The sequence below is a fragment of the Typopeltis vanoorti genome, chromosome 16, assembly GCF_054136105.1.
Source record: "Typopeltis vanoorti isolate ZY-2024b chromosome 16, IOZ_Tvanoo_1.0, whole genome shotgun sequence".
Lineage (NCBI taxonomy): Eukaryota > Metazoa > Arthropoda > Arachnida > Uropygi > Thelyphonidae > Typopeltis > Typopeltis vanoorti.
In genome coordinates this window covers 81808001-81834201 of record NC_143564.1, presented here as the reverse complement: position 1 = coordinate 81834201, position 26201 = coordinate 81808001, and the positions used below count along the sequence as shown (strand labels likewise).

Sequence of the window (26201 nt, the reverse complement as noted above, 5' to 3'; positions counted from 1 at the left end):
GTCATCGAAACTTGTTTAAGCCGCATACGAACTATTTCTTATTTTTCTACTTATTTCTTAGGACAATTTCTTCTAAAGAGGGAGAAAATAATTTCAATTAGCTTCAAAACGAATTTGGAAAGGAATATTCGTTCTGTGATCTCTTTTGCATAATTCTAGATGTATTTCATTATTATTTTAAACCACTTAGTGTCAATTCATGTTCGTATTTATACGGTTCCTATACATTAAATAAGGCACACATTAAATATTAGTAAATATTTAATGTGTGCCTAATTTTCATAAACCAACTCCCATTTCAAGATGTTTCTGTATAGAAATGAGAAAGCTTAATAAAAATATGAAGTTACAGTGTAAAAACGTAAAGAGCACCTTTAAATGGCCCGTCTTCTAATCCTATTGATATAAAACTGAACTTACAGCTATCTCAGAGATTAAGTTGCCTTTATTTTTAAGAGAGTCCTACTCCTATAAATTCCTTAAACTTCATTAATTTAAGCAGTTTTTAAAATTTTTAAACCGTTTGAATTTATCCCACCGACAATTCAAATTTGATCTAATAACACAGATCTGATTTGGGTATTGATGGAATCTAGTGTAGTGAAGTGTATATAATAGCCGTCTCATTCCGTATTCATAAGATGAATTATTTTTTTACCAAGTTAATAATATCGGAAAGACGGAAGTTTAGTTTCAGCAACACTCTTAATTATCCTTAATGCACTGTATAAATAATATATTAAGCTACTATTCTTATCCAGCAACTATTTCGACTATTATTCGTCAAAGTACATCGAAAGATAAATATTTCTTATGGTGGTACTATTTTAAGTATGATGAAGCTAACTAATCAGTAAGGTTTACATCATTCGCAAACAAGAGAGACGAAATAGTTAAAGAAAACATTCTTTTACTTAAATGAAGTTAATTTATTTAAGATGGATGTTACTTTTAATTCTATTTAGTCATCTTAGTACTAGAAAGAAAATGAATAAAATAAACAAGCACCAATAGCTAGTATCACTGGCTCAGCTAATCTCGTGTAAGGAGATTGCATCCAGCTGTCATTCTGTTCAGCAAAATTGTAAATCAAAGAACAAATATATTCCCTCCTTTTTTGTTTCCTTCCATTGAATACTTCTGATAAATCTTATCAGCAACAGTGGTAATTTAGTAGAGTAAAAGAAAAATACGACAAATTTTTCGTAGGATAATTTCGTTAGACAGATCGGCGGAAGAAACATGAAATAAAATGTATAACACTAAGTAACACGAAGTCTCGTGGAAGCACTATCTTCGATATTTCGATGAGTACTTCGATCAGTATGGCTGAGCAGTAAGCTCAGCCATACTGATATCCGAATTCAAGAGCAGCGAACGCGCTTTACTTCCTCTTCTTTCATTCTCTCTATATTAATTCTCTGAACCTTTTACTTTCAGTATTGCATGATAATTCCAAGCTATAGCTGTTATGGAATATTAATAAGTTCCTTCTCTGTTTTCAAAATGCAGTCCACTTACTGTTGCTATAAAATCGAAAAGGAGTTAATTTTGTATTTATAAATATTTTTGGCGTCCGTTTTGTCACTGATAACATGTAAAAGATGCATTCAGTGAATGAATTAGTAATGAAACAGCATTTTCATTAAAACTCAAGTACTATTTTTACAGAAATGGGGGAATCTTAACAAAATTAATAAAACAATGAATTTCGCCCACAGCATAATACATTTTTCCATAACGTTATTACCATTTGTTATTCGAATCTGGCGGGTGCTCGTTTGGCTGGTTACCTGTTTTGCGGGATCAAAAACCCGAGTTTTCGAGAGAGAGAGAGAGAGAAAAAACCCAAAAACCTTGCTACCACAATATTAGACGCGTTAACTCACCCTCAACTAAAAAGGTCTGATAAATTTCTTCACTTCCTAGGTGTTTCCAACCCAAAGAAATCGTCGACATCGAAGGAGCTCAAGACTTTTTCTTTCTTATATCACATTGATCCATTCTGTAGAATACTTCAAAATAAATTAGCTTTGTACTGCAATAACCATTATAAATCATAAATTAAAGTCGATAGTAATAGGTTCCTTCTCAGTCTTATTCCCATCAATGGCATTAAAATCACCACACGTTTACATAGGAAAAGTGGATATTAAAGATCCAGCATTATTTCAAAGGACGAATATATGTAGAAACGTATGAAAGTTTCGTAAAATTTGATCTTAGAGCTTACGAGAATACAATCCTCGGCAGCGGAGTTGCCTTAGCTTGCACTACTTTGAAACCTTAAAAAATGCATTAATAAAAGGCGAACATAAGGCCGCTTGGCAGCCTTACGTGCCAGGAGGCACGGAAAGCATGGGTGATGATAAGGGCGCTTGGGCAGCGGTTGTGTTCTTTTAAGTAGTGGAAGCTAAGGCAACTTCGCTGACGAGGATTGTATTCTTGTAAGCTCTAAGATCAAATTTTACGAAACTTTCATAAGTTTCTACAAACATTCGGCTTTGAAATAATGCTGGATCTTTACTATCCACTTTTCCTATGTAATTTTACATTGCCAAAATGAAGCCGTATGGCTCTTTCTTTAGTAATTACTATATCTTTGTTAACCTTTTTGTTAAATAGTCCGTCTTTAATTTCATTAATTAGATTAGTCAAAAAAAATTTCCGCGCGGTTAGCCTAGTGGCTTTGCGCTTCGCAACCATATGCCTGGGGAAGGAGTGTCCTAGGTTCGATTCCCGTCCACGACGTGAGGAGCTTAAGGATCTTCCTCAGCCATAGCCAAGTTAGCCGGTCTTGGGCGTGGGCAGCAGAGTTTTTTCCGCCAGTTTATCTGGGGTTTTTCATCCCGCAAGCAGGCAAACCGGCCCCGTGAACACACAGGTTACAGTCATAAATACTTACGGCAAGGAAGGCAACGGGAAACCACCTTGCTCATAATCATCTCTCCCTAGAATGGTAGCATTTAGCTACCCTCCCGCGGTCGTATGGCAGATGGGAACCAGAAGATAAACAAAATTTGACATTTAAAGATGTCAAAATAAATCCAAACGAATTTCAATTTTTTTTACAGAACTAACTTATACCTGTACTGTATTGTATATATATCTTGCTTGTAACGAAGCAGGATAGTCAGTAAAGTAAACGCTATTTTCTCATGAGAAATGCTGAGCGAAGATACAATCCGCAGGAGAAAAGTGGCGAATTACAAGAAAAAGGTGTGATAGGTATTGTCTGGTCCTCCAGCGACATAAGATTAATATATAATAATAATAATAAATGACAAGACGAGAGCGAATTGAAGCTCGAAAACATATTCACAGTCCCTAATATAAATTATGAAACCAAGCACATCAGATCTGCACAGCTGGAATTTTGTATGCGTCATATTACAAATTTGGTAAAGTTACGACTAATTTTGGAATAGAATTTTATTGACACACTCAAGTGAAAAGTGGATAGTTAAATATTTAAGAAGTTTATATTTAAAGCCTATGTTGTTTAAGGTAACATACAAGATAAGCGAGAGCTTTAAAGACACCCAAGTTATATTTGCAGCAGTCCGTTAATTTTTAAGGAGGGAAGAACATCATGTGAAAGTTTTGTTCTTTTGGGATTCGAAAGAAGAGTGAGAAACTAAAAATAAACAAAAAAAAGTCTAAACAAACTTGCTTACCTGTTTTTGTTTTTCGATCTCTTTCGATGATTTTCTTGCATGAATTAAATCTAAACAAATACATAATCAATTTATTAAATGGAAGAATAGTTTGAAAAAAATGAGACTTAATGCACAAAATTCTACAAGAAATTCGCACAGCGATAACATTGTAAGTAAGAACTCTTATTTACTTTTGCAGATAAATTGAGTTGGATCTAAAACTAATTTTATCTATTGAATCAATGCGATGAACATATTTCATTTTCTAATAACAGATTTCTATAGTAATCTTTACTATTCTAAAGATCGCTTAAAATAACGCGTTCATCGTTTGCATTACGACTTTGGCATCGCCAAAAATATTTTTAGAACCATTTCCAAAAGGTACGTTACAACCATTTTATAAGTTCAGGATATATGAAGTTGAAATAACTCATCTTTTAACTAGTAAATCTGAGCTTAAAAGTATATGAAAGAAAGTGGCATTAAACATGACATTAGAATCGGAGATAACGCTTTTCTTTATGCAGATGATGTTGTACTCCTAAAGAAATCCAATGCAAGTCTATCTAATTATCCAATTAAACTGAATAACAGCTGTGATAAATTTAACATGACAATCAGCAATAAAAAAGAAACTATGAAAATAGGCAGGAATATAGAAATCTTTAATAGAATTCTCAATGGAGGACCTACAGAACAAGTAAAACATTTCAGTTATTTAGGCATGGTTTTTAGTGAAGATGGTAAAGTAAATATGGAAACAGACAAGAGAATAAGCAAAACGCTGGTAGCATGTAGCAGGGTTAGGGAACTTTCATCATTGGAAGGCCGCATATCACTTCACTGATTCCTCAAAGTCGCAAACTTCATATATAATAAATTTTACTAAAATCATAAAGCGGTCATATGCATACATTATGAATATCGATAACACAACATTAAAAATTAAATATACTACTTTTGAGTTTTAATGATTTACAAAAACGTAATTCAAGAATGAAGTTCTACAAATAACGATCTCAACAGTTCACTAAAGCGGATGAATAGTTTAAAAATAGTTTTTAAACTATTTTTTATTGTATTCTAGGAATACAAGATTTACGTTAATTCATTTAAATAAGTGGTATATAACTTAATAACTTATTTGAGATTGCCGGGTTTCAGCATTATTATCTTTAACTTCAGTTGGTCTTCCAGGTGAGTGTTCATTTTTGATCTTAAGGGAGTTTTAATTTGAATTATGTGTGAAAATGTTGATTCACAACAATGGGTTGTGCCGAAACAGGACAGCAAACGTCGAGCATATTGACGCATTTTTGGATACTAGACAGGTCTTCCATATTTAAATGAAATCTTTCTTCCTATCAGAAATTTCAGAATATTTTCAGGTACACTATAGACATCAACTAAATGCGGTTGGAAAGAGTTTTATTGTGACATGTTTCTCAAAATGTTTAAACCTGTCGTTGTATTCTTCGATCAAAGACACTGCTTTACTAAGGATAAAACGCCAACAATAGAACAATGGATAGATCGATAATAGCGGTTGTTTTTTAACATGGTGCTTAAAAATAACGATTTTTAAAATGTAATTAATTAAAATACAAAGCCGTTTGTGAATGTATAATTTCCAAACGAGGAAGATACGTACTTGACAAAATAAGCGGAAAAGCCGCAAGTTTCCCTGGCATGGAGGGTAACCAGTTGAATACATTTATATGGAATAAGAGATAAATTAGCTAAGGCACTCAGTACCAGTATAAAAGACAGTGTTTAAACCAGTTTTAAGTTATAGATCTGACAGCTGTGTTAGAGATAAAGTACTTCATCAAAGACTAGAGACAACAGAGCGAGCAGATGGCAGAATCATTAAAAGTAAAGATATTATTAGGTAGGAACTTGGCATTGGCAGCATTCAGGAATGTGTCAACAACTAATCTAAGACGGTATATGGTCACTTAAACAGAATGGGAGAGGAAAGGTTAACATACAGGTATTTGATGCCAAGATAGCATCAAAACCTAGTAAATACAGAAGAATTTTCAAGATAAGGTGGATTGATTCAATCAGAGGTGTCCTAGGAGACTGAAATATTAGATATGACAGTATTGGAGTGCTGACAGGTAACAAACTAATTTGGAGGAAGATTGTTGATAAAAGATTAGTAAGAATGCAAACTTAATCATGTAGTACTCTCATAGTATCTGTACCCCCCCCCCCCCTGAAGATAGATATCGGGAAAATGAGTATTTTTTTATTCTGCAGCACTTGTCACACATGCTGATAATATCCAATGCCATTTGCAAAACAATTTTATTTAAGATTTTGATTAGGTATCCTGGATGTAAAATTGTTAAATTTTTTTCAAGACTCATATTTCTTGTGCATTCCGACATTTCGTGTTTTTTTTAAATAACATCAATAGGATTTGAACTGCAACCAGACAGTGATATTTTATAGAAGCAAGAAAGTGGATACTCTGTATAAGATAAAATCAGCATTCTGTAATGTTAAGCGATGGTTTCTACAAATTTACTTGGAATCATATGTCGAGAAGAATGAAAATGAGTCGATTTTGGCAGTGGTATGTAGTTACTTCCCTCCCCCGCCTAATAAATTTGATTTTTAACCATCTCAAAATATCGACTATTACAGTACAAGCGCTGGGGTTTAAGGTGCATGAGATGGCCGCATTCGTCTGTCGTACGTTATTTCCGAAAGCCTTGGTTCATTGATAGCTTGTGCTTACTATCAGTGAAGGCTAAAGACTGGTGCCCCCGTTGTCCCGTCCTCAAAAAAAACGTTATGGCTAAAGGCCGGTAATAGTGGATGGCGTTCTGTCCTCAGATTTTCTTGTCAGTGCTGTATCCCTCAGGGTTCGGTCATTTCACCCACCCTCTTCCTGATTTTATATAAAACGACCTCCTCTCGTTGTTCATAGTGTTTCTGATTATAGCACACTTCACTTGTCCTACTCATATGACAATCCTTGCAGTGCTCAAACATTTCAAGTTTCAAGATCATGTGCTATACCTCCTTTAACACTGATCTTTACAGTATCTTTGATTGGGGGTGAAAGCAACCTAGTCAACTTCAACGCTTCTAAAACGCAAGTTTTGCTTGTTTTCCCGTAAAACAGACCAAAGATCTTATCTACTTTCTTTTGATAATACTCAACTCAATATTCAAGACCAATAGTCTCTCCTGGGGCTGACTTATCCCAAACCTTTACTGGCACAATCATATCAATGCCATAGAACCATCAGCTCCCATAAAAATTGGAATCCTTTCGGCTAAAGATGGTAGGTATTTCTATGCCGAACAGTTCTTTATATAAATCCCAAATCCGACCAACATTGGAATACTGCTCTCACGTATGGAGTCGCGCACCTAAGACCTCCCTAAAAATTCTTGATGCTGTTCAGAAAAGGGCAGTCCAGTTGATTAATGACGCTTCTCTTACAGACTGTCATCAGCTACTTTCCCCATAGAGAATCAGTTTCTGCATCCTGCCTCTTTTAGAGATATTTCCATAGTCATTGTTCAACTGAAATAGCATACGTGCCTCCCATTTCTCAAACTACATTCGAAGTAGTTTAAGTTCTTTCATTAATTACATTCGAACCGTCCAATTTTGTCATCTGTGTCTCTTGGAAGATAACTCGGTGAATCAAAAACACTCGGTAGTAAGTTACAGAAAGTCGAATTTGGGTTTAGTTATTCTTGTAGCAAAAAAAGTAGTAAATGATTTTCTACTTGACTCAAAATTCATTGCCTTAAATCTTGATATTTATTACTGAAAAAATTAAAAATATTAATTATATACAATATATAAAATTAATTATGTAAAAACATTCAGAAATGATCAAAATCTTAAATCATTTGTTGCTGAATACTACACAAAGCATTCTTGAATTATACTTATCTACTAGTATCAGTATACTTGTAGATATAAGCATAATTATACTGTCAAGTTATACTTAACAAAACTTAACGGTTTCATTGTATCAAGTGAAAGAATAGAGAATATCGACAGAGGAAGCTTAGAATGTTGATGTTCCTTATCACAAACAGTGAAAATACGAGATGATAATAATTTACAGAGAGAGAGAGAGAGATGCTATTGTATTCTTTTGTTCTTATGTGAATCTCATCCACGAAAGTTTGCATATCGAATGAGTTAACCCGCCCATGGTGCTAAAGGTTAGACAGCCCAGTTTTCCCTCTAACGACCTAACATAGTACTCTGACAAGCCATTTTTGGACGTAAGCAGAATGGTGTTTCCCATTGAATGATGAAATAAATAATCACTTAACGCGCTGATAGTGAAACTGGGATTATCAAACTTGAAATTATCGGAATAACAGGCCACTTGTCAATTTTTATGCGCGTAACTGTTGCAGAAAGTATGTAAATCAATCACTTGGAACTCTTTATAAAAAAAATAGAATTGTGATGTTGTTGTAACGAGCTTCGCAACAATCTTCTGATCCTATTTGTGATGCGTAGGTCATTTTACATTTTCATTATGAGATAATGTAATGAAAAATACAAAACGCACGCTAAATATTCCGTTTTGTAATTTAATGCAGAACATACATTGAACTTTCTCTCCATGTAAAATGATATTTCCAACTAAAATGTAATCAAGACAACTTCGGTAACAAAATATCGACATTTACTTAAGGAGAGGAATAGATGGAAAAATTATCAAACAATTCATGTCTAATTTTCAAACTAGCATTAGGAAACTGAGTTATAACGCACGATGAATCACTGAGAATGATTATTAACCAGCCTAACTTCTTTTCTAAGAGAAGTTTAGGTAAGCCTTCCTCGGTATAAGATTTGTACATAGTACTTGTTTCGAGTAAGTGTTGATGCAATCTAAAATCATAAAGTGTCAATGCTTTACATCTGTCAGTTGCATATATTCTCAGACTGCTTTTTGGGAAACCCTTCCACCTCATTATGATCAAGGTAACTTAGACTTGGCTGAAAAGTCATATTTTAACTTAAATATAAAGAGCCAACAGGCTTCATTTCGGCGATATAAACATTAATTAAATTAAGGGGATATTAGATCCCACATTGTTTTAAAACCGAATAAGAAACTCAAAAGATTGGAATCAGAGAGTTTCATGCCGAATATAGTATAAAAAACTATAAAAGTATCGGCGAATACTAGCGTGAGCTGAATGCAAGTAGTCCTAGTAATACTCTTTGGTATTAATAATTTCGTCTAGCTACTCACTGATGAAGCCTCAATAAAGGCTGAAACCGGTCTGGGTAGTGACCCCCCCTACCATAATGCAATAACAGGATACATTTCCTAGGAAATGTGTTTTTACATTATGGTAAATACCAAATAATAGTGATCAGAACTTCCCCCACCTTTGCAACGAGTTGCCTGTGTTTGTACTACGTTCTAGGACTACTTGCATTCAGCTCACGCTAGTATTCGCGGATACTTTTATAGTTTTTTATACTATATTCGGCATGAAACTTTCTGATTCCAATCTTTGAGTTTCTTATTCGGTTTTAAAACAATGCGAGTCCTATTTTAAGATATTTATTATGAATATTCAAACCTAGGTCTTTCCAGTGCTGTCGAATAAGCAGAAAATGCCGTTCGAAACTACATTTTAGATACCAAAGGAGTTATAGCTTTATATTAATGTTATGTTACAGAATGCTAGATTACCATTAATCAACGAACGACAAGTGCTCGTTTTTGAATGAATGTGCATTCTTCATTAAATAATATAGGTGGGGAATTACATTTCTTCTCCCCCCATTCTAGAGTTAGCGTTGAGACCCGTTTTGAAAATACTTCGAAGAAAGTATAATTTTAAGAGTGATGCGCATAAAAAAGTTCATCTTTAGAAAGTAAGCACTTAAAGATGGGCTTGAAATATAAAGCTCTATTTCTGGAACCTTTTTATTTTTTGGTTTTCTATGATGGTTAGTCTGATATTAATAAACAGATTGATTAAGCAATAAATGCTGTGACTGAGGCCAAACAAATCGAAGGAAAAGGCTGATTTTCTTTTGGCTACAAAAGAAGCCGCATATGCGTTTACATCATACACTGCTAAAGCTGTACGGGTGTATTGAGGAGGAGGAAGGAAAGGGACAGGAAAGGATTGAAAAGTGAAAATTCACTCGATAAGAGTGAATCTGAAAATAAGACGCTCAGCATGCATTCCTTTCTCATTTATTAGAAACAGAATTTTATTATTATTCGTAGTAAAATAATGAAATATAAGCAGTCTAAAATCCAATATATATAAATTAAAATTCAAAAGGAAATTTAAAATTTACTGCTTACAATTAAAACTTCATTTTTTCCCGGCTTGCCTTTTTTGTTACCATGTCCTTAGCATTATCAAAAGGTATAACGGATTTCAGAAAAAGTAACTATTCTTGCACCATTTCCGTAAACTATTCATGTGTGATATCTAGTTTAGTATCTTTCATTCAGGAATTTGAAATTATAATGACTGATCAATAGAATTACGGAAGTGAGGAAGGTTTTCCCGTCGGAAAACGTGCGAACAAGCCAGTGAACTCACATAACACACTAACTTCATAACCTTAGATAATTTGGTATAAAGGTAAACAATAAACTAAACGAAATTCGGTTGATAAGTCATAATTTAAAATCCCGGAATGAAGCACACTGCACTAGTTATAATATTAACTGTGCGCAGTTTACGAAAATAGTGTGAAAGAACAACTTCATTTGAAAAGCTCTTATAAAGTATTTCCATCATACTTGAGACTGAAACTCAACTGCAGTTTAAGAAAATTAAACAATAGTGTTTTTACTTATTTCATAGAGGAAAGGAATTTAAAAGCGTTTGTTGATATTGCACAACAAAGTGGTTAACATGTTTATCCATATGCATAAAACTGCAGGCCGTAAAAGAGTACAGCGAAGAACATATGAAAGTAGTAATTTTTTTTTTTATTAAGAATCGCTTAATGGGCAAAATAATATTAATGAAAATTCGAACTGCAGGAATGTGAGAAACTGGAGTTTAAATCATATCTATAAAACAAACAAATAGCATACAAATAAATGTCAGGGGTGAGGCGAGGTATTGGACCTAGAATTGGCAAAGCCTCATTATTGAATATAAAAGGGACACGCTATTAAAACCAAATGGAAATTAGCTCATTAAAATGCTTATGTACAATTAAAAGTACACACAAAACAATTCTCGTAGGTAAAATAACAAACAGGTAGTGTAGTAGTGTTAAATGTTGCAGGCACTATTATGCCGTAATGTACTCGAATAACAGAATTGAAAAATAAGTCTTTAATAACAAATTATTTAGTCATTTTTAAATTATTCGCATCACAAAATCCAAGATTTTTTTAAACTATAAATAAACGTGGCTGTTCAAATGATGTGTGTACATTTATTTTTTATAACAATCCAGCCAACGCACTGTCATAAAAACTCTCATACGGATCTGGTATGGATTGGATAATCTGATAAAGCTCCCTCAGAGGCTAAATATAATACTTCTCCAAGCTACTTCAGACACGTAGGTGCTTTGGCGACTAAAATGATTCCGGAAAATTACTCGAGAAAAGCTTACAAAATTCATTATTTTATATGACATTTTTTTAAAAATTGCTTTCTTACGCTAATTCATTAAGAGCATCCTCATTACTTATTTTTCAGATGATATTACCATATTAAAACATTAATGTTTTTTTTTTATTTATTCACAATTGATGTCATGTGAAGAAACACTTTTTCAGTTGACATTAACATGAACGATTCAAGATGTATCCGTAAAATAATTTCTTAGTTTATAATGTATTTTAGTTTTGAGAAAGACCTCTCACCGGATACCTGGGTTGAAGTTACTAAACATACTTATTGGCTAAAATGCATCAATTTATACAAATTAAATTTAATTAAAACTTGACGACAGAATGAAATGCGGTTTTTGTAGGATTTATAATATTCTATAGCGGCAACACATTCATAGTGATCATCATCATCATAAGAATACACCATCTTGTCGAAAGTAAATTTTTTCGCAAATAATTGCTTATTAAAATTGGATTCTCTTATATCAAAATTGAAAATATATTATCTTCTTTTGGTCATATCGAATGCAGAAGCAATTGTTTATCGTCTCGTTCATCTGAGGAAGACAATGCGACAGAAACAAAATCGCTTTCTCTTGTACTGTCGCATTACCAGCAAAAGATTTTGAATTTAACAACTCTTTTGGTTGGCCGAGTGGTTAGCGTGTCCGTTCTCCAGCCAAGAGGTTGCGGGTTCGAATCCTTCCATAGGCATGGATGTTTGCGATTGTCCTAACTCTATGTGAAAAGGGAAGGAATCTGCGACCCTACCTTTATTCTAGCAGAAGACTTCACTCCCAAAAAACCCAGTGAGGTATGGGAGTGACTACGGCGTCTACGGACATCAAATGTGATTTTTGATGTGAAATCACGGAAATATCAGCAATTCGTGAAATTTATGGAAAAGCCTGATTAACATCGGCAGTAAGTTCTACGTTCCCGTATATTAATGCTGATTATACTGACACAGAATCAAATTATTGTCTTCAAACTGTGAGGAACCGCTTGTGTCAGCATCAATATTTGCATTCAGTAGGGCTGGCGACTGGTTGATCATATTCACAATTGAAGTATCATGTGATTGCCAAGTGGGTGGTGAAAATATCTCATTTCTTTGATTCTTGTGATTCGGCTTGTACGTATAATATCATTTTTTTTTCAACCTCTCCCAGCCACCTCGCACTTTCCTTTTTGACATATTTATGGATATATTATTAAATAACAAGTGTTGTTGCTATGCAATTGTACAATGGTGCGCAACACAAGTCTGAATAGTTGAAGATACGGCGTGACTTTCGTTGCAGTGGGATGTTACCCGTGCGGTTCCTAATCACTCGGTCAATCAGAACCGCACGGGTAACATCCCACTGACAGGCTACGGACTAGAATCCCGCAGTGGGCATGGATGTTTGTGTTTAGTCATTCCAGCTAGAGGGCTGAAATGACTCTAAAGAGTTCCGTGTTTAGTCGACATTGGAGTTTCTGGATTAAGTAAAAAGAAAAAAAAAACACAACCTTTAGAAAAAATCCTTAGAGTAACGGTCACATGACAAATGCATGTGTATTTCGCCGCAATAGCCGTTCACAGTTGAAAAGCATTTTTTTAATGATCGTATCTTATGAATAAAAAAGACGCTTGAAGTTTTAAGAAGCTATAGCAGATATTTCAGCCAATTCGCACGATACTCCATCGCAAAAGTTACCAGTAATCCGCCCCTGTTCAGACCTCCAATAAGTACGATGTTGGTCTTACAGCGGGCAATGAAAAGCATCTACGACTTCGAAAACAAACATCTTCCAAGCAACAGCCTGCAAGTTAAAAAGTGAAGGTACTATCCATTCGGCCAACCTGGACAGCATAGTGTATTCACGAAATCGGAGTCTAGTATATGTTATATTCTTGGTCCAATGATTCCAGGCTGTAACTTGATATACCTCGAAGGGAGAGGGAGAGAGAGAGTCGAATAATATAAATATATTATCAACTGTTATAAATTCCTCTTTTAAATCATTTTTATAACTTCCTGGTGAAGGTTTTAGAGAATGGAAAAATTTACCACTTCCCTATTTTAACGATGTCTTAAGTTCATGCTATTTGTAGACTTTCCTATTTTTCAATTATCTCTAGCCACTTAAAGTAAACAATCGTTCTAGGTTTCTTTTTCCTTTCTTAAGTGAGCTTATCTCTAAAGGATACGGAAGAACAAGAAAAATCATTAAATCCAAAGCTAGAAAGGTTGGAGTCCAAGAATAGCATGCTTAAGAGAAGCTGTACTTTATCTCCTAAAAGCTACATCACGTAAACAGTCTGGAAAAACAAATTACGTGTAATGGCAATATTTGGAATTACAAAAACGTTTCATTATTTTCACTCCAAGTTCAAAACTGTTATTTTTAATTATAAATATGTAACTTATATGATTTCTGTTCTTTTCAGAAACCAATGCACCCACATTGTCTAACTATGCTATAGCTATCGGTTTATACTGAGTAACAGCACCCATTATTACAATATCACTTTTTAAATTCATTACATATTCTTTACACATATCTTCAATAGCCCTTCCAACACAATATTAGTAAACTTCAAATCTCTTATTACTTTTATCTCAATTACTAAAGTAAAATATGAATGGATTCATAATATCCTCCATTTTAATTACCATAATTATTTTCTGGTAATTTTCATTCTATCTAATCACAAAATATTTACATTTGAATTTATTTTTCTTTAAGAATAGAAGACAGGCTAATGCTTTCAGATGCTTTTTTTCATGCTTTCAGCCTGGACTTCAAAAATTAGAAGTGGAAAATATCAATGAAAAAGTTTACCTCGGATTTGCGTCCTATAAAAATTATTTTTTATGGGATACAATTTCTCCAGTGATCAAATTCTTGGTAAATAGTACTAAAGCTTCTTACCAGTTTGTTTTCTTTCAATGCGATAATGAAATGCAGCATTAATGTATTTTCTCGTATGTGTTGTTTTTCTATATACAGAGAACTGTAAATTTCTATTAAGTTTTCGTAGAAAGAGAATTAAGAAAGTGTAGGCAATTGTTTTGTTTTCCTTGAAGAGAAAATTTAATTATTGGGTTTACTGAATTAATTTTCTCAAGAAATTCATGAAGTTCTGACGAAGAAGAGGTCCAAACAGCAAAAATATCTGTATCAAACTGATGGCCTAGGAGAAAAAAAAAACATTCAGTATAGGATTTTCATTACCCCTGCCAGAAATATGGTGCGATTAAAACTGCAGTTCACCATGTACATACGTTGTGTTACATTAATTCTCTTTTAAATAAAGAAGGGATATAATTCCAAATTAATTAATAAATTTATTAATAATTGTGACCCTCTAAATCCTCCTTTAGAACTGTCTAGAATTTTCGTTCCACATGTAAAGGGAGTATAGAGGATACTGCAATACTCTTCGCCAAACTGACTTGTATGTATCTTTCGGTCCGGTTAAAAAAATTAAACGCCTTCCTCACGCGGCATTTGTTATTACGGGCTGACTGGTCGTTCAGCTCAGTTCATATATGGAGCAACATCAAGATTATATAACTATAGAATTACAGTGTTAAAATTAAATTTATTATTATGCGGATATTTCTTCATACCTATCGTAAGACATCAGTACAAACAATAAGGAATTTGGATAAATAAATATCAAAGCGCATGCATTAAATTGGAATCTCTATGTACACAGTCGTGTATACATGGATTAAAACTACTGGGCCGAAAATAAATTAAAATAGATTAGTTAAAATAAAATAGAGACTATAAATTTATTTAATACTGTTGAGAATAACACTTCCCCACACTTTTGTAATAGTTAGGCAGTCATTATGATTGAGGTTATGTCGATGATGTACGGCCTCAGCACTTTCTTGGAATAAACTTAAAAAAAACTTCAACCTAGCCTCAAATCGTCATGACTGCCTCACTATTGCAAATGTGGGAAATTGTAATCCTCACATGCATTACATAAATTTTTGTAATATCTCATATTTTTAATTAATCCATTTTAATTTATTTTCAGCCCAATAGTTTTAATCCATGAATACACGACTGTACACAGAGGGATCCAATTTAGCGCATGCGCTCTGTTTCTTTATTCAAATTCCTTATTGCTGTTCGCTTATTTCGTCTTACGATACGCAAGACGAAATATCTGCATAATAAATTAATTTTTACTGTGGCACAAGTGTGAGTCTTTAGTTATGGGATACTCCACAGGTTTCATTATACAAGAAAATCATGATTAGATTCTACTTCTTTGAGTCAGATAAGTCTAATTTAGCAAGCCACACCTTATCCATATAATAAGACTAAATCTTACACAGCACAAGTTATTTTTTACTTGAAAGATTATACAAAGAAAGTTGCGAAGCCGATATGCACAAACCAAACCTTAACATGAGCGACTTTTTCAAACTTTCACAATTTTAGGACGTCATATGAGTAACACTCCTCATTCATGTGTTTCTTGAATTAATAAATTATTTATTATTACAATTCTAATAGTTGTGGATGTAGCTATCCTCCTGCAATTAATAGCATATATTGTTCATGTGCTTGCAGTGTGTTATTTTATTTAGTTTATTTCTTACATCGGTATGCATTGACAATGGTGAGTTCCTAGCCGAAAATTCTGAAAGTAAATATATATACAGTATATTACTTAAAAGAGTGTCATTCTGTTGCTAATTTTCATTATTATGTTGTAAAACATGATTTAATACATTCGTACTAAACTGTGGAAGTGTTGCAAGGCGCATGCGTAACAAACACCACAAAGTTTTAATATTCACTACGGTAAGTGTTCAAACTAGTGAGTGTGCTTCTTGGCAACAAGAATTTTATTACTGATGTACTTTTACATTGTACCCTTTGTCATATAGCACAAGCATATAAGAGCTTATTTTAAGTTTAAAAAAAGTACAACATTTGAAATTAGATTTGTAACACATTTCATTTCTTTATATTTTATTTTGCTAAATAACTGAGTTACAGACTGTCGTATGAGTGCAGGTTTATGGGATTTTAAACTACACGTCTTTTTGATTTAATATTTTTAAAATTCACTTCTTTACACAAGCATGCAGTGTTATCAACATATATAAATAAATGTAACCTCTAACCGCAGTTGTTCTTTTAACTCCCATTTATACTAGGTGAAGAATAATTCAGTCAGCCAATCACCTCATATTTTTTTAAATGAAAACTAGACGGAATAACTGCATTTCTCTTTTGCGCTTATTTACAGTGTTTAGAATAGTTATTCAAAATAAATTATAGAGAAGGAACTTTTTGTTTCTTGTAATTCCAAACAGAAAATCTTCATTCATTAACAACTAGTGTCACGGGTCGAAAGATGGGAAATACAAGGACAAAGTACCATATTCGAATAAAAATTAAATTTATATAAACCAACTTACTTGGCCATAACAGATTATTAAGTCTAATGCGTTTGAAATGAGAAATAAACGTAAAATAGGATGCAAATTTTACTGAGACAGCATGCTAATTAATATTTGCAAAACAAAGAATGACAGTAAGATGAAAACATGCCTCTCACTCAGTTCTTACTCAGTGTAACACGGAGTAAGAACTAATATGAACTGGTTAAACAACTGACCGCATGACAACGAAGCCAAAAATGTTTATATGCCAAGAAAGGTTCACATTATTCTAAACAAAAACTTCGGTTATCAGAAAGTAAACACTGCTGAGAAATCTTTTTCTTTTGCGAGAATAAATGAAAATTTCTAGCTTATGTAGATTTATGTGATAAAGTGCACGTAATCCTTTCATCATTGTAGGCCGAAAACTTGCATATTTTTCATGTAGAAAAAATTTATTTAGGCAAGGCCTGCCAGATGATTAAATGTGGATAAGAAAAGAAAACTGGCTCACAACTGAGGAAAAAAACCATCAGAAATGCCATAAGAAACACATTCAACCCAAATTTTATTGCAAAAACTAAACACCTGACTAACTGTGTTCGCTATTTTTTCTCCTTAAAGTGGGTTCAACGCAAAATTAAAACGTAAGGTTCAACGCAGAAAATCTTGACTTCACACTTTTCGCCATTATTTCAGAAAAAAGTTTAAGCAAGGATGATGAATTATAAATGGTAAAGATTTCTTTTACTTTTTAGGGAAGTTTAAGAAATGAATTAAAATGCGACATTAAAATAACGGTTAACTAACATAGTATAAAACTGAAATATACATTTTTAATATCTTTCTGTTACACTAAGGAATTTTCTAGAAATGTAGAATTGTTTCATAATTTACATGAAAGAAAACTCCTCTTATCTCGTCGACTAGTTTCAATGATGTAAAGGAAAGAAAATATTTTTTTTATTTGCATTATCGAGAGAGAGAGAGAGAGAGAGAGAGAGAGAGAGAGAGAGAGAGAGAGAGAGAGAGAGAGAGAGGACATTTAGTATTTACTTTATCTCCTTAATAATTACTTTGCAGAGACTCAAATGTCAAACTCCAGACATTTGTCCATCTCATGTTTTTAACCGTACTTATTCTTCAGAGCAACAACTGATCGACCTATCAATACAAAAAATAAATACGGCTAAAGAGAAATGGCTAGTAGTTTTTGGATGGTCCACAGTCATTTCAACTTGTTGGTTAAATAACACCTGCGAATATCGTATATATTAGTGGAAAACATATTGACGGTTGATGGACAGCTCATTAATATTTACGTTAGCGGCTGGGTTTTATTTCCTTTTACAATACACATTTTATTAAACATTTGTCATATTGTTTATTAAAAACATTTCTGAAAAACTTAATTTTAAGCAAGCTTTTAACTTATTAAAATTTAATTTAAAAACATTTCGGTTTAATATTAAGTAGCTGCTCTAAAACATTGGTATAAAGAATGATTACTAAAATTTGATCTTTTTACACGAATTTCACATGTAATTTCCCCTATAAAAGTGTACTCATAATAAAAACAACCACTAATACCACAGTATTTTAAAAGTTATTGGTATATATGGGATTTCAGGTCGTCTGGCGAACTCCAGATATTAGCTAAATTATCATGTGTTTGTATTTCCTTCTTAGCGATAGTAAAGAAGTTTACATAATTCTCCCCTCTTCTTATATAAATGCGCACTGGGCAGGTAACATTTATGCATTAACTGAATCAAATATTTTAATCCGCTACGGAAAACGAGCGACATCCTTAAGTTAGATTTATGATTAAGTTCGTCTCAAATTACTCCGGCTTAAGGGGATTTATTTGTCTCTAGAGCTTCTGAAATCAACCATAAACCATTAAGAATGATTTACCGAATATAAATAACAAAATATTCTCTAACACGTTCTCCCTTTTTAAAATTAACTATCTACATTTTAAGTGACAAAACACATAGCTTCAGAGACCATTTGCAACTAGGGAATTATTTTTTCCTGTGAAGAAAATATTCTATGCAAATTAACTAGTTTTTCTCTGTCTTTTGTTATAAAATCTTATAACACACTGTGCTTCAGAGGGAGGGTTAATCGAAGGTGTTATTAATTCATGTATTTGTTCATCTAGACATAAGATGAATTTGTACATCTGTAATAACATCCATTGTAGTTCTATATATAAAGATGTACAAATTACGAATTTTTCTACTTTTCTCCAGAGTGCTTCACAAGAGATTTTGATGAATATTTTCCTCGAAATACTAACAATTAGAAAAACTAATAAATGCAAAAATCTTAATTTTACTTGAATATTATGTACTTTTAGGTGCATTTCGCAGACTGCTTAGTATCTAAGAGCATCACTTCTTTTATCTATTTACTCTCATAATATAAACTAAATACTACAATCTAGCAGATGCTAAGATCTGGATGAATATTTTGGAAAATTTGGTATTAAAAACATGAAAATTAAAAACCAAAATTGCAGTTTAATTAGTCCCGTCATTTCTCCTCTTTCTTATAAAGATATAAAAACATGCAGCTGCTAGTCAACATCCTTTTATTTTTCAATTTCAACTCTATCGAGCCAACTTCCTATCGGATTTCAGAATGTTCCTCAAACTCATTTCTTCAAGGACTAAAACGTCAAATATTTACTCAAGAAACTGTTCAGGTTTCTCCTTGGCCACCTGCCGCACACAGGTTTCACCAACCTCTCGCGTGTGGGATTAATATATCAAAAAGAAATATTATGCAAGATGATAAGAGCTCTTTAGTATATTAATACTTACGTAAATGTAGTGATTAAGATTGGTTAATCTAAATAAATGATATTGTTGAACGTATAGGTTTCGTTAATTACTTTAAATTTTAAGTAACCTCTGATATTAATAATTAACTTCGTCATCGTCTTTCAATGCGTTCTACCACTGTGATCTGTAACAGTCTTCTCAACACAGCTTTTACCTAAAGACTACAAATTTTATTTGTTCCAAAACACATAACAGGTTCCATCTTTCATCTCCGCTACTTGTCCACCTGCAGCACTGATGTGCTATAGATTTAATAATTTCTGTATGTGTGATTGATATATACAAATTGTTTCTGAATTTGATGCTCTTAAATGTTATTCTTCAGTTTAATGACATTTGTTAAAAGGAGGCAACTAAGTTAACGATTAATTAATAGCAGTGGTGAGCATGAATTAGCATCTTTGCACATTTTCTATATTGGTTTTGTGAATATATAAAATATCAATAAATACAAACTAAAAAAAATAAATATAAAGAGCAAATGAAAAGGAAGAAAGTCGTTTGAGAGAGAGAGAAAGATCATAAAGAAACTGATGTGAACGGAGAAGGGACAGAACCTTGAGGTTTATATCGGTTTCGTCGGATCAGTGCTGATAATATCGGCTTACCTGCTGATCTTTCCTCTAGGTTTATGAATTCTAGTTTCTCACACAGAATTCTAAACCCTGTTAGAATGGATGGGAATTTATAAGGGCTTTCAACTAAAGGCCTCAGCTGGTTTCATATATAGAGGTGACAGGTTTTTCGTTCTCTGAAATTCGGGTTCTCTGTTTGAAGCATGCCAATCTATTGGTGAACACATGCAACCGACAAATCTTCATGATTAGATATGCTAGCCAAGTATTATTTAGTTTCTTTTTGTCCAATTATAAATAAAAATAACAATTCTAATTAAATTTTCTTTTAGGCTTTGATAGAATACTCTCGCATACCAATAAATTTATTATGGAGACATTCTTTCAGCAATATTCATTTACCAGTTTAATGTCTGTTTTGGTTTTACTCGAATACATCCAAAGCAACTAAGGTTCTGAAGCAGGTAGATTGTCTATTAATTGTCTGTTTTCTGGTAAACGTTTGGAGGATGATAAACATTGAACCTTGCCACCTTCCTGTGCTATAACTTACTTTCAGTTGAAAAGTTCTTATAGATGTTTCTCGGTCTCTGAACGAGATTTTGAATTCAAGTCTTACCAAGGGAAGAACAAATGTTGCGACATCTTCGTGAAGTGTGTTTCTCTGGGATAAAAAAACCTTACTACCTTCCTCTGCAATCAACAACTCACGTACTATCATTGCGGTACTACATGAATACCTACTACGTACACCTTTGAGGATACATCAAAAATTTGATTATGATGATTATGCAGTAAACGTCACGCGCAATGGAAAAAAAACACGCTAAACATCCATCAAAGGGCCATCCTGTTTTAAAACTCTGAAAACACACAGCAGGGTGTGAAATGTCTATAAGTCATTCAAAATAATGTTATACTAGAGGGAAATTAGCTGTTGGAGAGTAACACAGAAATAGGTTATTAGGAAGGCTGATATAACCCTGGTAATTGAAGTTTAATAGTATGGCAAAACGGTCGGGATGAGAAAAACAATTCCTTTATACCAAGCAGGTATACCCGAGGTTTAATGTACACATGTAGCCCTCTTTCTGATAACATTAAAGAAAGTATGGATTCTCGCCGATATGGTCTGCTGAGTGCATGAAATCTTTACTCTCTATGCAGTATGCTGCAGCAAAGCTGCCTTTAAAAGGCAGACGTTTTTCGTAGCCCGCTGTGAGGTCACCATTTCTCTTATTGGAATATGAAGTGGCTGGAAAAATTTTATATTTGGATCTCAGTGACTAATTTCCTATTATTTAACGTTCTTTCGTGGATGGGAGTAACATTAAATACGGCACAAAAATTCTGTTCAGTATTATTTTCACATCCACACAGATTTGAGCAGCATAAGTTATTTAATGTCTTCATTTAAGAAAAAAAACTTCATTTCTCAAAACATATGTAACACGTAGGTATTTTCTAGAAATTTGTGTTATATTTTACAATTTTAAATATCCAGAAACAAAGTTTATTTTTTTTTAAATTTAATTTATGTTTGTTAACATAAATTAAATATGCAGTTAGATATGCAGTTTAATTTTCTGTACAAAAGGTGCCTGCGTGACCTTGTGGAAATGGTATTTGCATCCATAGCGTCAGGCTGTTTCAAGAGACTTCTAAATTCGATTCTAGTCACTGACTGGAGGAACTTTTTTTTTCCTAAGCCTTTCTTCTTCGACTTCACGAGGTAGTTCATTTCTCGGACGGTCAAATTTCTCTACCGGGATACTCCGGTTTTTAATTCGGCATTGCAAGAAAATCAGTCGCAGAGCTTGCACAATTACAGACCATAATACGAATGTTAGGAGTTAGGCTTACGAGATGATAGCAGCTGTCTGCCGTACTCTCTTTCCTGAAAAGCTTTGATTTATTGATAACTTGGGCTCACTATGAATAATTGCTTGAAGGATGGAATCTGGCTGCCTACTGGTCTTCAAAAAAAAGGACAAAAGGAGCTCCGGCTATTCCATTTGGAGAATAAGAGGCGATATACTGTTTTCTTAGTGTAAAACTAGGAACATACACGCTAGAGATTAAACTTGTCACCGATTTCTATTTTTTATAAAAAAAATAAAAATCGGCGACAATGGGAAACTGAACAAGTGAAAAAAAAAGTGGTTCAACAGATTACAGAGAAATGCTACTAACATTTATATTTAATGAAAAAATACTTGGAATATATTTAAAGTGATAATAATTAATTAAGAATCAAAATGAACAACTTACCCATTTGTAAATGAAGAAATTAGTCTTTAATGGGAGCGGGGGATAACGCAAACTGGGACGTTCACCGTGGGTTTTATATAAAGTAAAAGAAATTTAAGTTTAACTCTGTTTTCGAAAACACTTTTTTTTCCTTGCAAAATTGGCTTAATTTTAAATTAACTATTTTTTTTTTATAAGAAAAGTTTCTTGAACCTTATTTGATTTTGTTTTCTGAAGATACGGATAAAAATGCTGTTTCAGTTTAGGTACTTTTATAAGCCATGAAGAACAGAATCAGCAGAAAAATGTCCTATGATTTAAAAAAAATGTTTAGTGTATTATAGAAATATGTACTGTACGTTTTGTTCTTATTCTTACTCTAGATCCAGGCGACAAAGGCTTCATTCCATACGAGGCACTCCCGTCGGATGAGGTTTGGTGGTGGGTCAAGAGGTATCCCCGAGACAATCAATTGTTTTCGATTCCCACTGAAAAGAAGTCTATAAGAGGACCGATGGCAAGAGGAAGCAATGAAAGAAAACATAGAACAGGTAAGCGTTATATCTCTGCAAGTTTTCTATATTTTAAATTGTCGGGAGAAAGGCTCACAAAATTAGCTGCGCGTCTATTTTTACAGTCCCTTATTAACAACAGCTTCAACGCGATAGACCAAGTACAGCGTTTCATTATATGATATTTGTTCTTTGAGTGACAGTATTTGCACAAAGAAATTATGTATCTGTTACCGCTAAAGTGCAGAAATCAGTTATTCTACAGATTATCTAGGTATTGTGCAGATTAACTAGGGTGATCCGTTAAAGTGCCGAAAATTGTTTCATTTCTCAAATTACCTAGATAATCTGCAAATTACCTACTAGGCACTCGTTAAAGTGAAAATAAGATCTTTGCTGGAACAACAGCAACGTTTCTGTACGCTTAAATTAACAGAATGTTATTTATTTATTTTTCGATATCTAAAGAATCAAGTTAATACAATCAAACAGTCAACAAATTAGTTGATAGAATCAACCAATCAATTAAACTATAATACAAAGAATCAAACGGTTTAAAATATTATTACAATTAAGGAAATGAATTTGCAAAACATATGACACTGGCGAAACCAAACTAAAAGTGGAGGGAAGGAGTAGGGAAAGGAAATGAGAGAAACAAACTTTTGAACTTTAACGATACGGAAGCCGTTAATGTGCACATTACCTAGGTAAAATGCGGAAAACTCTTGATTCCGCACGTTAATGGAGCAAATCAGTTAATCTGCAGATTAGAGTTAATGTGCGCATTAACGGCTTTCGAGCCTTAGCGGTAACATATCCACTAATAAGATGCTAAACTCATGCAATCGCCAAAGCAAATGCAAAAAAATTAGTGTTTTTCAATTGAATTTAATGCAGAAAAGTTGTTACCAGATGCACTACTTCTGAATGTGATAATGCAATCGGAGCCTGAAGAAGTGTGTGACAAATGTTTATTTAAATTCGGATATGGAAGTCTAGAACAGTATTTTTCCGATCCCATCGTTAAGAATACCAAGAAATGTCCATTCCCTCATATTTTCAACTTATTTTATTGTGCTAGAACAAATAAGGGAAAATATTTCTTCATTATTCGACATAAGCAGAGTAAAATGTTTTGTTATTATTCTAGTGCAAATTTTTTTTAAAGCGGTGACACATGATTTAAACTCAGAAAATGAAATAAATGAAAGAATTTTTAATCTGCTAAAGTATATAAGATCACAATGAGTTGTGATCCATTCGCATGCAATGCACTACATTAACACTAAAGAATCCTTGAATTAATTGGTTATCATGGAGAATCGCGCAGTCAATTGTTTCCTAATCTTTCATTTCTAGATGTTAAGTGTAAGCATAATTATGGTCTACTAGGTTAGAATTACAGACATTTTAATGGTAATTAGAGAGGTCAACTGACATAGCAAAAGAAGGTTCTTGTTAAAATCTAAATAGTAGAGAAGGAAATGAATTTAAGACAAATGTTTTGGGAAAAATCTGAGTTAAAAAGATGAAATTAATAATAAATGGCACCTTTCACGGCATGGACTAGTCATTACCAATTCGTATTCGAACATTTATAAAAGAGGTCTATAAATTCAAATGGAGAGAACACGCAAGTATTATTGACTTGAGTGTTCTAAACTTATTGTTTATATGGTGTAGGTTACAAAAATACCCAAGGCATTTGAAATGAAAAGTTATCATAGGATAAAAATGAATATCATAATAAAAAAAGAAAACGTACGAAATATTTTGAACTAATCAAAGTAGAGAAATTTTCAGAGGTGAAATGCAAATCCCATTGGTGAAAAATGAAAGCATAAACCAAACCATGATGACTGGCAAAACCTTAAGAAAACCTCGACTGATTCAGCCGGGAACGTATGTTGTGCAGTTGTTTGCAAGGATAATAAAAATCTGATCTTTATAGTCGACTCACGAAGTTAACTCAAGAAGAGAATCAGTCCTAGAAAAGGGAAAAAATCCTATAAAGTTCCTGGCAAATAAATCAGAAGGTGCTCTCATAGTACAAAGGAAAATGGTTATCGTAAGAAAAGAAAGTCATGTTTTGGTGGTTATTGAAAAAAGCTTAGAAATAGAGGAAAGAATACTGTCAAAGGAATTAGGTGATAAAACCCACATAAAAAGCATCAAGATATTCTGGATGTATAGAGTAATTATTTTAAAACAATCTTTCCAAACTTTCAGCACCCGCGTAGTCCTTCAATATTTCGTAACACCGACACATCCCTCCTCAAGAAAAAAAAACAATTTGAGTAGTTATAATAACTCATTCAAACAAGAATAATAATAGTAATTAGTTTGTAACATCTGTGTTATAATAAATTAATGGCTCAAGCTCAATGCTTTCATTTAATGCATCATCAACATTTGTCGACTCCGTCCAGCAGGTTGACTAGAGGTGTAAGAAGAATGGGTGAGGACTCCCCCCCCCCTCTCTTTTCACCTTTGTCGTAAGCATTTATGGCTGTAAATCCGTGGGGGGGGGGAGTTTACCCCCCACACTGAAGGATGGAAAACCTCATACTGAGGGACGAAAAACCCTCTGTATGAGACCGGCCAACTCACGTTTAGAAAGAGACTAGATAAAGGTTCCATACATCATGGACGGGAATCGAACCAAGGTCTTTCCGCTCCATTTAATACACTAACGTGTTCTCTTTCAGTTACCGCAATAATTTATAATTTTCATTTCCTTCACTATTTTATATTGTGCATTTCAAACACACAGTTCAAACTAGTGAACACTAATAATGATTAATATTAATTATTATTAGTGAACTTCAAGATTTGATAACCAAAAAACAGCTAAAAGAATATTATCCATGCATATTAATCATTCCTCACAACTTGTGACTAGCATGATTAAACACTGAGGACCGTTACAATTTAAGATACAAATGATTTCGAAATTTAGTCTAGAGGTCAGACGGCGTGGTTTGAACTATCTGAATTTAAACTTTTCGAACAGTTCTAACCACGCCGTTGGAACGCGATCGCGCTGTTAATCAGAAGGAGGTCAGGTCGATATATGCCGAGAGAGAGATTTTAAAATTTCATGCAGATTTTTCAGTTATTGAAAAATTACTTATCGACTAGGTCAGCACTTATTTGCGACAATACGGTGACAAAAATATAAAAGTAAAAAACAAAACAAAAAACAGTGCCTCGCATCCCCTAAAGAACTTTCGCGTACCCCATTAAAGTACGGTACCACACTTTTAGGAAACACTGCTTTAAAAGATTGTTAAACGAGAGTGAGAGAACGGCGGTTGAAAATATTC

At 33.4% G+C, this 26201-nt stretch overlaps 1 protein-coding gene across 1 annotated transcript in view; it reads left to right on the top strand.

Moving 5' to 3' along the window:
- LOC150098164 (uncharacterized) overlaps positions 1 to 26201 on the top strand; it is an 89643-nt gene that overhangs the window by 41787 nt on the left and 21655 nt on the right. The window contains exon 2 of the mRNA XM_090406562.1: positions 22744 to 22911. Within this exon, the coding sequence (XP_090262688.1) occupies positions 22744 to 22911 (168 nt within the window). The remainder of the gene's footprint in view (positions 1 to 22743; positions 22912 to 26201) is intronic.